Source organism: Coptis chinensis, chromosome 4, assembly GCF_015680905.1.
Source record: "Coptis chinensis isolate HL-2020 chromosome 4, ASM1568090v1, whole genome shotgun sequence".
NCBI classification, from domain to species: domain Eukaryota; kingdom Viridiplantae; phylum Streptophyta; class Magnoliopsida; order Ranunculales; family Ranunculaceae; genus Coptis; species Coptis chinensis.
The window spans coordinates 27,671,384-27,687,756 of NC_141459.1; the positions used below are offsets into that span (position 1 = coordinate 27,671,384).

The 16,373-nt window shown below is 36.4% G+C and overlaps 1 protein-coding gene and 1 pseudogene across 1 annotated transcript; both read left to right on the plus strand.

Annotated features, from left to right (window-relative positions):
• Positions 1–276: 276 nt before the first annotated feature.
• LOC147502995 (uncharacterized) lies at positions 277–9,301 on the plus strand (annotated as a pseudogene).
• LOC147502996 (putative LRR receptor-like serine/threonine-protein kinase At3g47570) lies at positions 8,735–10,207 on the plus strand. The gene is made up of 2 exons (XM_086607776.1): positions 8,735–9,645; positions 9,773–10,207. The coding sequence occupies exons 1-2, from the start codon at positions 9,330–9,332 to the stop codon at positions 10,120–10,122; spliced, it is 666 nt and encodes a 221-aa protein (XP_086463902.1). The 5' UTR covers positions 8,735–9,329; the 3' UTR covers positions 10,123–10,207.
• The last annotated feature ends 6,166 nt before the right edge of the window (positions 10,208–16,373 follow it).

Sequence of the window (16,373 nt, forward strand, 5' to 3'; positions counted from 1 at the left end):
ATACGGAGTGTATCCAAAAGACTTGGATGTTGCCAGAGGACAGGATGGTTTATTCGGATGAGGAAAGGGAGGACATGACATGTTTTGGATGAAGATGCCTTGGAGAAGTGTAGGTCTAATTCAGAACGCATGTCAGTGTTGCATACTAGCATGCATTGCATTTATGCTATTTGTGAAGATATACGAGATAGGTAAATTAAAATTCGAACGAAACAAAATACCCTTCAGACGAATTTTGAAATTCTCGACAAGAGCTAGTCGGATCTCCATTATAACATGGAGACAGTCGTACAGTGCCAGGTTGCGCATTATACAGAGATGAAGGCAGAAATCGAAGCACAGCGCCTGTTCCGCGTAGAAATTCTACAACGCATGCCACCCCTGGAGGGTTCTGCTTCAGATGTGTCCGAGAGGCATGAGTGTCGTCGCCAAAGGACAGATGGCTCGGGGCCTTCTTCATTCCAGGCCCAATCTCCATCTCAAGGTCCATCTTCATCACGTGGCTAGGTTTTCTAAAAATATGTGGTTTCGATGTTATTTAGTTGTTTTTATTGTTTTTCTTAGTTCGGATATTAAGTTGTTTAAATTCAGTAGTTAAATTTAAATTCGGTAGTTAATTGTATTTGAATTTGAATTTTAATATAATTTGGCTCTTTTCAAATTGTGCATTGTTTTATCGTTAATTCCACCTTCCCGAATTATTTGGGGGTGTTATTATTTATTCTAGCATGATTTGTTATAGGATCCTCCATTTTAGTAGTTGTGTTGGAGTGAGGGTTGAGAATATTGCCGATATGGGCATCACTATGAATAGATATTGTGATAGGATGAAATCTCGATAAATTAGGCAGTATCTATCCTAAATTCTACCAAAAAGATATTAGGTTTGTTTTGGAATAGAGAATATGGGTTGTTTCCGTTTTCGGTTTTGGAAATTTTTGTTTTGGCAATTGCCTTAAAACTTTTTGGTAACTTCCCGATTCATTTTAGCAACTTAAAACCTATAAAAACTTCATTCAGTCTACACTCACAACCTACACTACACCTCACGTTCATCTCTCACCTTTCACTTCCACGATTCCCATCTTCTTCTCCATTTTCGCACTATCAGCATTTCGAGCGCCTGCTTGATGGGAGCGACTGCATCTATGCACTCTCGACGACGAATTCCATCAGAGCATGACCCGCGCCCTTCTAAGCCCTGAGCTGAGCGCGACCTGCGCCCACAACACTGGAATTCCAATTTCATCCTAAGCGTGCCCCACGCCTAACCCAGCCACAAGGTGAGCACGCCCTGCGCCCAAGTGCCTGGAACTCGAAAATCACCAGAGCACACCCCGCGCCCTATCCAGGCATAGGTGGAGCACACCCCGCGCCCAAAACTCTGTGGGCAAGAAAAATTCCGATTTTCTGTAGGTTGTTCCAGGATCGTTGCAGCTGTTCTAAACAGTAGGGTTGTGATGACTTCTCCTATAGTAATACCGGAGCAGTCTTTCGAACACTTGTTAGGAAGCGAGACTTATGGACATTTGTTCCGCGAAAGGATCATGCAGTTCGGATGGAGGCATCTTCTGGTAAGTGAAGACGACTCGTATTCACCTAAGCTTACTGAATTTTTTTACAATAATGTTAAGTTCTATTGTAACCAAGATGGAGAACAAAAATTCTCTGTCACCGTTGATGACACCTCACTTGAATTCAATAAGTATGTAGTAGCATTAGTTTCGGGAATACCAATACCTGATCATATTCACACGTGGGGATATATGACCGACAATGCATACCTCTATGACTATACATATTTCCATGAGTATTATGGGGAGGGTATTTCAGATAAATGGACCAAGGTTATAACATAGCCCTTGGTAGCCCGGGTCCCTAAATGTAGGCACCACTATGTTATTCATCCCGATGAATATTTTAGGGATTAGCGGTTTAAACTCTGCAAATAGTACCGGTGACGTTTTCCTTGCTTTAGCTGAGGGACGTCACCGATATGACATTCCCCGAGTATTAGTGGCTAGTCTTAAGAGAGCCCAAAGCATGCGACATAAGTATCTTCTTATGCCTATTTTAGTTTGTCGCATCATGCTCAGTTGTCTACCTGAATTCTGTACCCAATTCATGGATTGGAAAAGGGTTGAAGTCATGAGACCCACCAATTGGGTGGTTCGCTCATTTCGAGTAATGACTTGGCCGGGATGACAGGTGCAACCTCATTTGGTTGCTCCTTACACCCCATCAGACATAGTAACACTAGACAGGTTAGCACAAGTTGATGACACACGGCGGTGGGCTTGGCAAGTTATCATGGCATGGCAGGATGCGAAGGAACCTACTCTCTTTGGAGAAGGTGAGGAGGAAAATGCTTAAATGGGAGTTAAAGTTAGTTTTTATTTCAGTTAATGTCTGCTTATGTCCCAAGCAATCTGTTTCTCATTAACCCCATTACGGGTGGAACTCTTATAGAATTGCGTCAGTTTTTCTTTTGTATATTAGTATGGTTAACCTTATTTTACAGATGTTCCAAAATTTCACGCGTTTCAATGGTATTTCTCTACCTTATTTATTTAAATACTTTGAGGACAAAGCATGCTTCTTGTTTGGGGGCATAGAAACACGTGTAATTAAGGCATCTGTTAGGATATAGATATGTATAATATGCACTTGTTTTCTAGTTAAAAAATTCAAAAATTTTAAAAATATAAATAAAAAGTATGTTATACACTTAGGAATATTGGTATTGTTTTCTTTCTCTATGCTCTCAATAATCTAAAGTCTCAAGTCTCCGTAAACTCGCATTAGAATAGTTTTAGAAACTTAGGCTAATATGTAGGTAATAATCCTTGCATCTATCTATAAATATGTTACATGAGTATCTATGATTGTTGGCGATAAAGTTTCTGAAAAATCTAGGCTAGAGTACTTATTCTACAAATCCTGGAGAATATAGCCTAAAGCCTTATATGAGTGAACATTTGATAAATGACACAAGGGAGAAGAAAAATCTAGATAGAGAAATCACACGTCCACTTGCTTGATTACTATACCATATCCTAAGCGAGAATTTAGGCCCTCTTTGGATCGATATAGCCATAAATTCAAACCTATGAATTATTTTCCGCTAATTAAGCCCCTCTCGAGCCTTTCTTTAGCCTTTCATAAACCACAAATCCTTTACCCTGTTACAAAACAAAACAAAATAAAAAAAATCAACCTACCCAATTCTTTGAATAAGTCTGAGAATAGAGATGAAGAATAGAAAAAAGAAGAACCTTTGAAATCAAGAATTCATTAGTTGCTTCAGATAAGAAAATGAAGTTTCCATCCAAAAAAAATAAATAAATAAATAAAAGAAAATAAAGAGTTAGAACTCCAAAAATATATATATATATATATATATATATATATATATATAATCAAATGAGTCAAAAACCAAAGAAAAAAAAAAAAAAATATGGCTAAGGATGGAAACAAAGTGTAGAAGCAAAATAAAGAACAAGGGTTTCTCTAGTTACATAATATGAAGCTTCTATTATCTCAGATTTGTCCTTTTTGAATATCTATTTCCTTCCTTCTTAAACCATCTCCTAATCCCCGCAACATCTAATAAAGACCTCTAGCTCAATTAGGAATAGGTTAGTATGATAGTAAGTGGCAGATGTGTTTGATCGACTCCAGCTTCCTTGTGTGTCATTGAGTTTGTAAGGTAAAGTGTGCCCACTGCACACTGGAGTAGCGAAACTTGAGCGGAAAAATCAGAGTGGTTTTTTTCTTGACATTTATGTGAGGACCTACTTAAGGACGCTATTTCGAGTTTTCATAAACGGACATGCTAGTTTATCTCATAGTATTACTCATTGTATATATGTTTATTCGTAGATGATAGATTATTATGCATATATTAGCTTAGGTTTCGACTTTATTATTATGTATTCATTGCTAGTGAGATGTATAGATAATTGAGACATAGATAAGGAAACAATAGTTTTATTTCTGAGTCGTTGTAGTATAGATAAAGTTTGTGAGTACCTTCACTGGAAAACTCTCAAGAGGCTATAACTCGTCCATTAGGAAATTCTTAGTGGTTTAAGGCCTTGTTGCATATGGTCAATGCAATCGCACTCGGCGAAACGAGATTAGTTAGAACTCCATTTTTGGTCACTTATGCTAATTTCTCATATTTGCTTGAGGACAAGCAAAATGCTGTTTGGGGGTGGTTTGATAAGAGCCCAAAACCGTAGTTTTAACCCCTTAATAATAATGCTTTTAGACCAATTATGCGAGTAATAAATAAGAGTTAATGCTAATTATGTGTTTTATGTATTTCAGGCATGAAACTCAATTATGTGCAGAAATGTGTCACTTTGGCGATATAAAGGAGCAAAGGGTTGGTTGCTAAGAAGTTCTGGGATTAAAAGCCAAGACGGGCAGAAACAGCACACAAAGTCAACAGAACTTCCAAAGATCGTATCTTTGGACTCATGCCTTGGAATTGGGTGTACCTTATGTCAAAACGACCGGCTCGGAAAGAGCTTTCCAATGGTCTAAACTTTAACCCAATCAAAGGAGCAGAAGTGGACGAAAAGCCTGTTGAAGTTGAAGCCAGCTGAAAAGAGTCCTCTGGACTGAAGAAATTGGGCTTTGGGCTGGATTTTCCGGCCCAAAACATGGACCCTCAGCCCATGCACAAAAATGTGGATCTGGTCTCCTCCATTTCCACACACAAGACTTAGCTCTTAAGTATGAATTAGCTTAGGTTAGAAAGTAGCCATTAGAATAGTAAAAAAACCTTAGTTCTATATCTAGTTTTTGAGTTTTGAATTAGTTAATTAATTAGTTTCCATTTCATATTCTAGTTTCATTCCTTGTTTTAGATTAAGTATTTGAATCATTGTTTATCATTGATTAGATAAATAAAATAGTTAGTTCTTGTTAAATTCGATTTTGTTATTTAATATTGTTTAGATCTAATTCCAATTCTTGTTGTTATTCAGTAAATTCTTAGTTGTTAATTTAGATTACAATTATTGTTTAGTTAAATTTAGTAAAGTTAGAATCTTTATATGATATCTAGTTTTAATCCAATTGGAAATGATAGTTTGATTAATCAAGGCTAAACCTCCATTAGAGGGGTTTGATGAAGCCTTGGTGAAAATTTGATTGTGTAGCGTAGAAACGTTGTAAGAGTCTATTCTACTCTAGAAAGAAGTTGATTCGCCATGAGAATGGGTGGACTTCCTCACATACTAGTTATGAATTTGTAGAAATGTCATGTATAATTAGGGATTAGAACAACCAATTCTTACCATGAGAACGTAAGAATTGGATTACAACCATCTATGCTAGTCTCTTAAGTTGGATTCGAGGTGGATTCAATTCCCCCCTAATTCTTATTCTAGATTCAAACCTTAGTATTCCATAGCATTTCGTAGTTGAGTTATTCATATCTTGTTAGTTAAATTTGCATCATAGTATAATTCGTAATTCTCTCATTGACGTTGGTAGGATTGATAGTCGTAGGAAACTTGAATGCTAAAGAACTAGGAGTGGAACGAATTTTCTATTCCAACTCTACATCAATAGATTCGATAGTAGAAAACAAATATCTTTGATAAGTCTAGTATAAGTTAAAGTTATAGTTTTACTTTCGTTTAGAGTTTCATCGCTTTATTCATTAGTAAAACTATCTTTTTATGATTATCACCATGCTCTTCATTTGGTCTTGGAGGCTTTCCATGCTTCGTGGGCTTGAGATTTGTTTGAAAGTTTTTTTGAAGGTTTTTGTGAACTCAAGAAATCGAGCCACAGACGGCGCTAATGTAAAGGTTGTATTTCGTTAAACCTTACTGATGTAGGCAAATTGGGGGAGAAAGGATTGTTTGATTGGGTTTGATCGAGTTCGTGTGAACGAACTGCCTACGTATCAAATTCTCTCTACTGGGGGAGACTTGAATCAGGTCAGATGTAGTTCCTCATCCTCTTTATATAAGCAAGGTGCCCGCGCCTCTTGCACTCCTGTGTCAGGTCTGATCCAAGTCTTCAGGTCACTCGCCTGCCATGGTGGCGAGTTATGGACATTTACTATGATGCGCACCTGAAGCTTCGGTGTTGATGTTAGTCATAAAGTCATACGTCATTACTAGCCGTTGTGGGACGGGGAGAGTAAGTGCTGAGGAGATCGCTACTGAGCGAGATTGCCAACTCTACTCGAGTCACTTTGAAGCGAGCTCACAGGATGAGTACATTAGGTCAGTTGGTGGTGATATCGCTTTGAGTGCGAGTTGCATAGTTTGCTTGCCTGAGTCAAGTCACTATGGAGTGAGCTCGGAGGACAAGGATATTAGGTCGGTTGGTAGTGCTGTATATGCTGGACACGTGTATGATATTCATTGGATGTGAATATTACTCCCTCACATGTGGCATTCCATGAATCTACAAAGATGATAGATCATAGAAGTATATATCCATTGTAAAAGTTGGCTATCCATTGAAAACTTGTAAAGGGATACTTGAAAACCATTTGTTTTAAGTTACATCATGCTTCCCTGGGTCTTATCGGGTATTTGAGTACGACACTTTGGTAGTGGCTTACTAACTTTGCGGACAATATAGAAGGTCATGACACTAATAATTAAATTTGTCGACTAAAGACTCGTGGTTTAGGAAGAAAATTAGTTCCAAGCATACTTTATAATTAATTTTGTCAACTAAAGACTCGTGGTTTAGGAAGAAAAGTAGTTCTAAGCATTAGTTTCTTTATAAATGCAGCTCCAGTACATAATTGTCCGAAATCACCAAATCAATATAGACTTATTTGTATTCTGTACTCTTTAAAGTTTCAATGAGGAGTGGATCCAGTTTATCTATCTTCCCTGCCATACTTCTGTTCTATATTTTACGCTGTACTTAAATTGTCTCTGACCCGACTTCTTAGGAAATGAAACAGACCAACTTGCCTTGCTAGCATTCAAATCTCAAATAACTGGAGACCCTTCCAATGTTATGAGCTCATGGAATGATTCTCACCATTTTTGTAAGTGGGAAGGAGTTGCACGCAGTCATACACAAGAAAGAGTGTCAATCTTGAGTCTTGAGTCCAAAGGTCTAATGGGTTCTATATCTCCCCACATAGGAAACCTCTCTTTCTTGAGGATCATAAACCTTCAAGACAACAACTTTGGAGGTGCAATTCCTCAAGAGCTTGGTCATTTGCGTAGACTGGAACATCTCACTTTGAGTAACAACTCATTGGATGGAAAGATTCCAGTTAGTGTTTCCCAATGCTCCAACCTCATAGGCCTCTATTTAGGCCGCAACAATCTTATTGGAAGGATGCCTATGGAACTGGGGTCTCTCTCAAAGCTTGCCTATTTTGTACTTGAAGTAAACAAGCTAAGTGGAGGAGTCCCACCTTCCTTGGGGAACATTACATCTCTTAAAACTCTTGAAATATCTGAAAATATTTTAAGTGGAAGTATTCCGGTTACTCTAGCCTACTTGAAGTAAACAAGCTAAGTGGAGGAATCCCACCTTCCTGGGGGAACATTACATCTCTTAAAAGTCTTGAAATATCTGAAAATATTTTAAGTGGAAGTATTCCGGTTACTCTAGCCTACTTGAAAAGCCTGAAATTTCTTGGACTCGGTGAAAATAACTTTTCTGGTAAGCTTCCTCCATTTCTTTGTAATCTCTCATCTTTAGAAACTTTTTCCATTGTAGGTAATAAGTTCAGTGGTAACCTTCCCAATGAGATTGGCCTTAAGCATCCCAAACTTCAGTCTTTTCTTATTGGGTGAAACCAATTTTCTGGACTCATTCCTAATACATTATTCAACGCTTCAAGACTCCGACAGGTTGATCTCATTGGAAATGAATTTACTGGAAATGTTCCTCTTAACGTGGGAAATCTAAAGGAGCTTCAACGGTTACGGTTGGGAAGAAATTATCTTGGAAGTGGGGAATCTGGTGATTTAAATTTCTTCTCTTCTCTAGCCAACTGTAGCAAACTAGAATCTCTTCGTTTGAGCAGTAACCAATTTGGAGGAACCCTACCTGCCTCAATAACTAATCTCTCAAATCTTCTTTTTGAGTTACGAATGCATACTAATCAAATTTCGGGAAACATTCCTACTGGAATTGTGAATCTACAAAACCTGATTATTTTAAATTTGAGTCGCAACTTATTGAATGGTAGTATTCCAATGGGCATTGGCGGTATGTGGGGGCTACAAGTATTGTTTGTAAATGATAACAACCTATCAGGACACATCCCTTCCTCTATAAGGAACATGTCTCGGTTATATCGTCTTCATTTATCAGAAAACATGTTGGAAGGAAGCATTCGTTCAAGTCTAGAAGTTCCAAATTTGCAAATACTCTCCATTAGATTTAATAATTTCATAGGCGCCATACCCAAACGTGAAATCGGTATGTCATCTAAATTAACCTACCTTGACTTGGGATATAATTCACTTAATGGGCCGATACCAATGGAAGTGAGCAACTTGAAAATTTTGAGGTTCTTCGCTGTCGGTGAGAACAAAATGTCTGGTGACATTCCTGGGGCACTTGGTAGTTGTTTGAGTTTGGAACACCTCTTTCTTCAAGGTAATTTCTTTCAGGGACAGCTTCCCTTTTCTCTTACTTATTTGAAAGGCCTTCAATTTTTGGATGTTTCACGCAACAACATATCTGGGAATATCCCTAAAGAACTGGAGAAGTTGCCTTAGAGAGTTTGAATCTTTCATTCAATAACCTTGATGGTGAGGTTCCAATTCAAGGAATCTTTCAAAATTCAAGTGCATTTTCGGTTTTCGGAAATCCCAGGATTTGTGGCGGTATTCCAAGATTTGGATTAAATAGATGCCGCATCCAAGAGACTAAGAAACAAGTAACTCACCTTGGGGCTTTGAAAGTGGTAGTTGCTGTACTAATCCTAATAACCCTATCATACAAGATAGTTGTCTTACTACTTATAATTTTCTGGGGGAAAAAGCGTAAAGCAAAACTTCCTCCTGAACCAATTCCTGGAGTTCGTCTAAGGGTTTCTTATCATGATCTTTATAACGCGACGAAAGGATTTTCTCCGGCAAAATTGATTGGTATAGGAAGTCATGGCTCTGTTTACAAAGGAATTTTTTATCAAGAAGAGGATCCTGTTGCAGTGAAGGTACTCAACCTCATGGCACGTGGAGCTTCCAAGAGTTTTATGGTTGAATGTGAAGCTCTAGGAGGACTTCGACCATCGAAATCTACTCAAGATCTTAACTGTCTGCTCAAGTGTGAATTTCAAAGGTGATGAGTTTAAAGCTATAGTTTTCATATTTATGCCTAATGGAAGTCTAGAAGGTTGGTTGCATCCAAGTTCGGACGGACAACATCTACCAAAAAGTTTGAACCTCTCCCGAAGACTAAACATAGCGATTGATGTTGCTTCTGGTTTGGATTATCTTCACAATCATTGTGAAAAACCTATTGTTCATTGCGATTTGAAGGCCAGCAATGTTCTTCTCGATGATGACATGACTGCCCATGTAGGTGACTTTGGACTAGCAAAGTTTCTTTCCAAGGGCACTAGTAGTTCCAGCAAAAGCCAGACTGATTCAATTGCTGTTAGAGGAACTATTGGTTACATTCCTCCAGGTGCGTTTTTGATTTGTTGTCATAACTATTTTACGTAAATCATTTGTTGGCACACACAAATAAAAGCTCAAAAAATTTACTACTAATATTGTTATCTTAACAAGCGTATGAATTGAACTACTTGCAGAGTATGGCATGGGTGCAGAGGTTTCTACACAAGGGGATTTGTTCAGTTATGGCATACTTTTGCTAGAGATGTTCACAGGCAAGAGACCAACTGATCCTATGTTCAAAGATGGACTCACCATTCATGACTTTTCTAGGATGGCTTTACCGCAACGGGTGATGGAAATCATAGATCAGTCCTTACTGTCCGAGGCAACTCATAATGAAGCTGCATATTCAATGAATGGAATGAAAGAATGCCTGACTTCCGTGATTAGAATCGGCGTAGCATGTTCGGAGGAACAAGTAATTAAGAGAATGGGCATCGAAGATGCTCTCAAGGAATTGTGTTCTATCAAAGATCTACTCTAATAGATGACAATTGTAAAGCTTTCCAACAAATTGTGAAACGCCCAGAATACCCTTTCTTTTATAAAGCAAACTCTTCTTGTTGTTACCTCAAATCTCAAATTCTCAATAAGTAATTCAACGTGAGCATGGTCTTATACTCTTATCAGTAATAAGACTACAAATAAGAAAATTATTTACAGCATCAGAAATTGCATACAATAAAATATTGGAGGGAACCAAAGACGGTTTAAACTCCTTATCATCTTCAATATTCGAAACCAACACTCACTTGAAACAGTTAGTAAAAACTGGCCACCTCGAACAAGCTCGTTCAAACATGCGGGTCCACGAATGTGTTCGCGTCGACCCGTTTGTACTTGCACTTGCTTTTAAAGCTTGTGGTTGTGATTATGAGTCGAAGTATGGGAAAATGGTTCATGGGTATTCGGTGAAGAGTGGGTTTGTAAATAATGTGTTTGTGGGGAGTTCTCTTTTGGATATGTATACAAAATGTGGGGAGATGGGGTGTAGAAGTTTTGATGAGATATATACATGAGAGGAATGTTGTTTCTTGGACTGCGATAATAACGGGACTAGTTCGTGGTGGGTATTTTTCAGAAATGTGGGGATCAGATGTACAATGTGATTCGTATACTTTTGCTAGTGCAATGAATGCTCGTGCTGATTCATGTGACTTGATGTCTGGTCAAGCAATACATACACAAGCAATGAAGGCGTGGTTTGATACGAGCTCGTTTGTTGCTAATTAATACTCTTGCTAGTATATGCGAAGTGTGGAGAATTTGACTATGAAGTGCGTTTGTTTGAAAGAACGAAGATTCATGTTGCGGCTTCGTGGACAATGACTAACGTCTACACATAAAAATTCAATGAATTTCGTACTCAGGATCCTCATATTCTACTTATATGCGCTCTTTTTTTTTTTTTTTTTTTTATCGGCCTAATTTTACTTTTCTTAATTATTTATATAGTAGTTCTAGAATATGCCTGCTGCACCAGTATATATGAATCTGGACTATTGTACAGTATTTCGTGATGCTACACACGCACCTTTTACTGTGATGAGTGGCCTCAATTGACTACACCACTCTCCACTCTCTCTCCTGCACACATTAGATTTTCTCTTATTTATATTTATCAACTATCTAGCAAACTTTTTTATTTAGATAAACACCACTCCAAACTATCTAGCAAACAATATGTTACTGAATTCTCGAGGTTAAGGATATGTTACTTTAGTCAACATGGTATAGTTGTACACTTGTACCATGTATGTGCCTTGTAATAAGGGAAACAGGTAAATCTATGAAAGTGATGGTGAATTATGGATGTGTTTTTTTTTTTTTTTTCGCTAACAGAATTATGGATGTGTGAATACACGAGAATAGAAAAACCACCCAGGGACAAATTAAGCGCATCAGAACAAAAATGTGGCAGCGATTGTTGCAGCATTGTGGACCGAACATGTGTACGAAACGAAACAGTGATCTTGTGATTCTTGTCTAGGTTAGTCGTCATGCCACCCAAATGCAACTCGGCAACTCGGTATCTTAAAGAAACTCGGCAATTCCATCTTGTCTTGGCATCTGTTGACTACTATTGCTTCTTGCATTCTACAACCGAAGGGAAGCAGGCCATTCCATTTTGGTATGTAGATGGTTTTATTACTTGCGGACTTAGAATCAATACTACAGCTTTATACGTAGTGGTTGAGATTCATTCATAATTTTTCATGGAGTTCGTCTACCCCGAGGATATCCTCATAGGGACGCCAGCCGAAACCGTTGGATCTCGGATCCAACGGTCCGAAAATCAAAAACAAACTCATATTCTCTCTCTTCCTTTTTGTTTTTGATTTTCGCACCGTTGGATCTCGGATCCAACGGTCTCGGAACACTCATCCCTATAGGGATATCCTCGTGGTAGCCCAGATCTTTTTCATGGCTCAGTACATGTGTTAATTCCCACGTAGAGAAGCGATTAAATTTATGGTCGTTTGCTTAAAGAAAAGGAAAGGGTTAACTAGTATTACCAAGGGCCTATACTATACTATCTAAGCCCTTGCATAGACCCCCAAATTAAACATAAACTAAAGGCCCGTTAAGCTATAAAACGCCCGCTATGGTATTAAAACCCCAAACAATAAAATAATTAAACAAATAGGCCCCATGTTGTGGACTTTGCATTGGGCCTTTCGAAACTTAGAATCGGCCCAGCCAATTAGGATACCCCCACAATAACTATCATCTACACATAAAAATTCAATGAATTTCACTCTGGATCCTCACATCTATATCACCTCTCTCAATCTACTATCTATATACTAAAGCAGAGACTTTTAATGGAGGATTTTCTCTCTCCTATGTGGCACTCTAATATGAGAGTTAGCCTTTTCTCTCTCCTATATGACACTCTAATATGAAAGATAGTCTTTTCTAATAAATTTTCTGATCTTCTCACATTAAAATCGTACACACGGTAAACCTCTTTTTGTCCCAGAGTTTGAGTGTATTTATAATTTTATATTTTCTTGCAGAGTTTGAGTGTATTTCTAATTTTTATATTTTGAGAGTTTGAGTATATTTCTAATTCTTATATATTTAATTAAATCTATATCTTAATATTACAGCTCCCACAAGAAGTATTTTTCAAGCTCTATTAAAATTCCACGTCATCTCCTATTAAAACGGGAATTCCTCTCTTATTAAAACAAATTCTACCAATTCTAATTAAAGCGGGAATCATTCTCCTATTAAAATAAGAATTTCTCTCCTATTATTATAACGGGAATTCCTCTCTTATTAAAATAAATTCTAGTACTTCTAATTAAAGCGAGAATCATTCTCCTATTAAAATGAGAATTTCTCTCCTATTGAAAAAGAAAAATCTAGCATATCTAATTAAAACGGGAATTATTCTCATATTAAAACATGATCTCTCTCCCAATTGAAAAAAAAAAATGGGTTTTTAAAACTTAATTAAAACAATTTGTTAGAAAATTAAAACGGGTTAGCGACTAAAACGGTAGTCCCAATTTTCTAAAAAAAATCTAAATATTTTTAAAAGAGCCGGTGCGTATGCACGGGCCTACAAGCTAGTATATATATTTTCTGAAATTTCTGAAATTTTCGCAAAAATTTTCGTTTTTGGTGGGCACAAAAGCATTTTGTACCCTACGCTTTCTATTTGCAAGTTTTCGAAGGGATGGCATCACTTTTCATGAAAAATTCGATATTTTTTCAATTTTAATCCATTTTGTTAATTAATTTGCAGTTTTTCATGAAACTTTCAAAATGGTAGCAAATGGAATAAATATTAAAAATAGAGGCTAATTTTGTCTATTTTATATTTTTATTTACTAAGTTACAAATCATTAATGACCTAATTTTTCTCAAACTTTCAATTGAGTCTTCCAAAATTTGAATAGACTCATCAAATTTCACCTAGGTAAGCTTTCTCTTCTCCTTCCATTTTGATTAGTGAGATGGGGGACATTTGATTAGTGAGATATATGTCTATTTGAGAGGATTATTAATTTTGAGATAGAGAATTATTTTATATAGATAATTAAAGCTATATCTTAATATTAAAGCTCCCACAAGGGGTATTTTTCGAGCTCTATTAAAATTCTACGTCATTTTATATTAAAACAGAAATTTCTCTCCTATTTGAAAACGGAAATCTTTTTTTATAACAGGAATTTCTCTCGGGAATCCTTCTCCTATTAAAACAGAATCTCTATCCCAATTGAAAAAACGGGTTTTTAAAACTTAATTAAAAACAATTTGTTAGAAAATTAAAACAGGTTAGCGACTAAAACGGTAGTCCCAATTTTTTCAAAAAAATTGGTGCGTATGCACGGGCCTACAAGCTAGTAAAAAATATATATAACTCATAAACCAGTTATAATTTTTTATATAATTTAGAGAAGAGAGTTGTCCACATTGATAATTAATTGCTATAAATACGCCTATACCAGGAGTCCTTTCTATTAATATCTGAATTTAAATGTGTTTTACAAAATTATTATCTTTTGATTCAAAAGAAAATTAGTTTATAAGTCTAATTATAAAAAGGGAACTTTTTATTATTATTTTACAGAAACAATAATATTCGTAACATTCATAACCAAAATGTTTAAAAAATCTCGGGCGTATGCTCAAGTCCGAAATCTAGTACTATACTAAAGGAGAGTACATCTGAGGGGACTTGGAAATTCCTATGTGACAGTTTCCCAATGCTTAGTTTTGCCACATACATCACTCACGTTTTTTTTAGAGTTGCACAACTAATAGGAAACAACTACGTATAGTAATCGAATATGTTTCCATTCTCAAAATAGAGTCCAATTGTTTAGAACTTCTAATAGGAAACTACTTAGAACGTATCTTCTATGTTAACGACAATTATTCATTTGTTTATAAAAGAGATCAAAAGCCCAATTTATCTGGGAGTCCAACTTTCTTTGTTCAGGATTTTTCTTCTTCGATCTTCTCTTCATGGCTGATGTTGTTTTGCAATTGTTGTTGCGGCAAAGATACTCTCTTCATTGTTTGTTGGTTACCATTGGAAAATAAACAATAAAAATTGCGCGCTAGCGCTGCTTTATCACAGGCTAGACTTATCAGCACACTAAAGGATTTTTATTCGCAAGGGCATGCAATGGGTGGCACTACCCTATCACTGGTTGGACTTATCATCCCACTAAAATAATTTTATTCGCAAGGGCATGCAATGGGTGGGGTATGTGTGTTGTTCGATTTTTGTTCCTGGCACCGTAATGTTTCAAGATGGGGACTTTGTTCCAAATTGAATCCTTGACAGTACCAATTTGATTTTTGGCCCTGGCGTGGTAAGTGTTTCATAAGCACTCGTTGTATCCTGAGCACTTAGTCTGAAGTGGCGAAGTTTTTAAGTGGTGCACATACCTCAAGTAAGCGGACTCACCTCCAACAGTTGGAAAATGGAAACAACTTGATTGGCAAGTTAGTTAATCTGTATCTTTATTAGGAGTTGCTTTAATAGTTACACTATTTTTAGAATGGACTAAATTTCAATCATCTTATGTGCAAAAAATTTGTTAAACGATGTTTGAGAAAAAATTTTGTTCCTTGGCATAACAAAATCTACATGAATTATATTTTATATTATATTGGATCTAAACTTGGTGAAATGCTAAAATTATTGAAACTAAGAAATTCTTTCCTATGACCTGAAGGAGGAAGAAATATATTGCCACCAATATATCTGAATCTGAAGACTACATGCAAATGTGTTAGCATATTCACTAGCAAGTTTGGAAATAAAGGAGAATATGAATGGGTAAATTCAATGACAAAATTAAAATAACCACCCAGGAGGTTGGAGATCAACCATAGAAACCACGATACATACATACATAATAAACGTGCTGGCTGCATAATGACAGACTATTCAAAACTGATGCACTGACTGCATGTTAAAACTACTCTTTAACATAAATGCAACTAACGGATGATTGAAATGCTGTATTAGTAAACAAGAAATCACCAGGAATGAGAAGAATAATATTCTACACGAATTAAGCTACTATATATATATATATATATGTAAACACCAAAAGTGTATTGCATTATTTTCAGTACACGTGAATATTTACCTAGAAAAGGAATAATCATGTTTGTTTGCAAAAGCTATGGAAATGAATAATTGTATTGTTGGGTCATGGGTGTGTTAGTAGTAAGTCCCTAGCTATCTATTTACTCTTCTTTTCTTTCTACAAAATTTGCAAGGGGTTAGCTAAGGACACAAAACATTTTCCATTTCCATGATTTTGTTTCCATATGGAAAAGCTCATTTCCTTTCCATAGGTAAACAAACGCCTTAAAAACTATGGAAAAGATTGACCACTCTTATATTCCTTTCCTTTCTATAGTGTTTCCATCATAACAAACACACTTTTAGTAAACAAGAAATCACCAGAAATGAGAAGAATAATATTCTACACGAATTAAGCTACTATATATATATGGTAAACACCAAAAGTGTATTGCATTATTTTCAGTAGAGGTCGTTTATGCACCTATTAAATACGTGAATATTTACCTAGGAGCTTCATGCGTAGTATTTTCGGAGGAACAAGTAATTAAGAGAATGAACATCAAAGATGCTCTCAAGGAGTTGTATTCAATCAAAGAAGGTTTATCCAGTGAAGTGGTCTAATTGATATTTGACAGTTGTAAAGCTTTCCAATAAAAAGGTTTAAAGTTTAA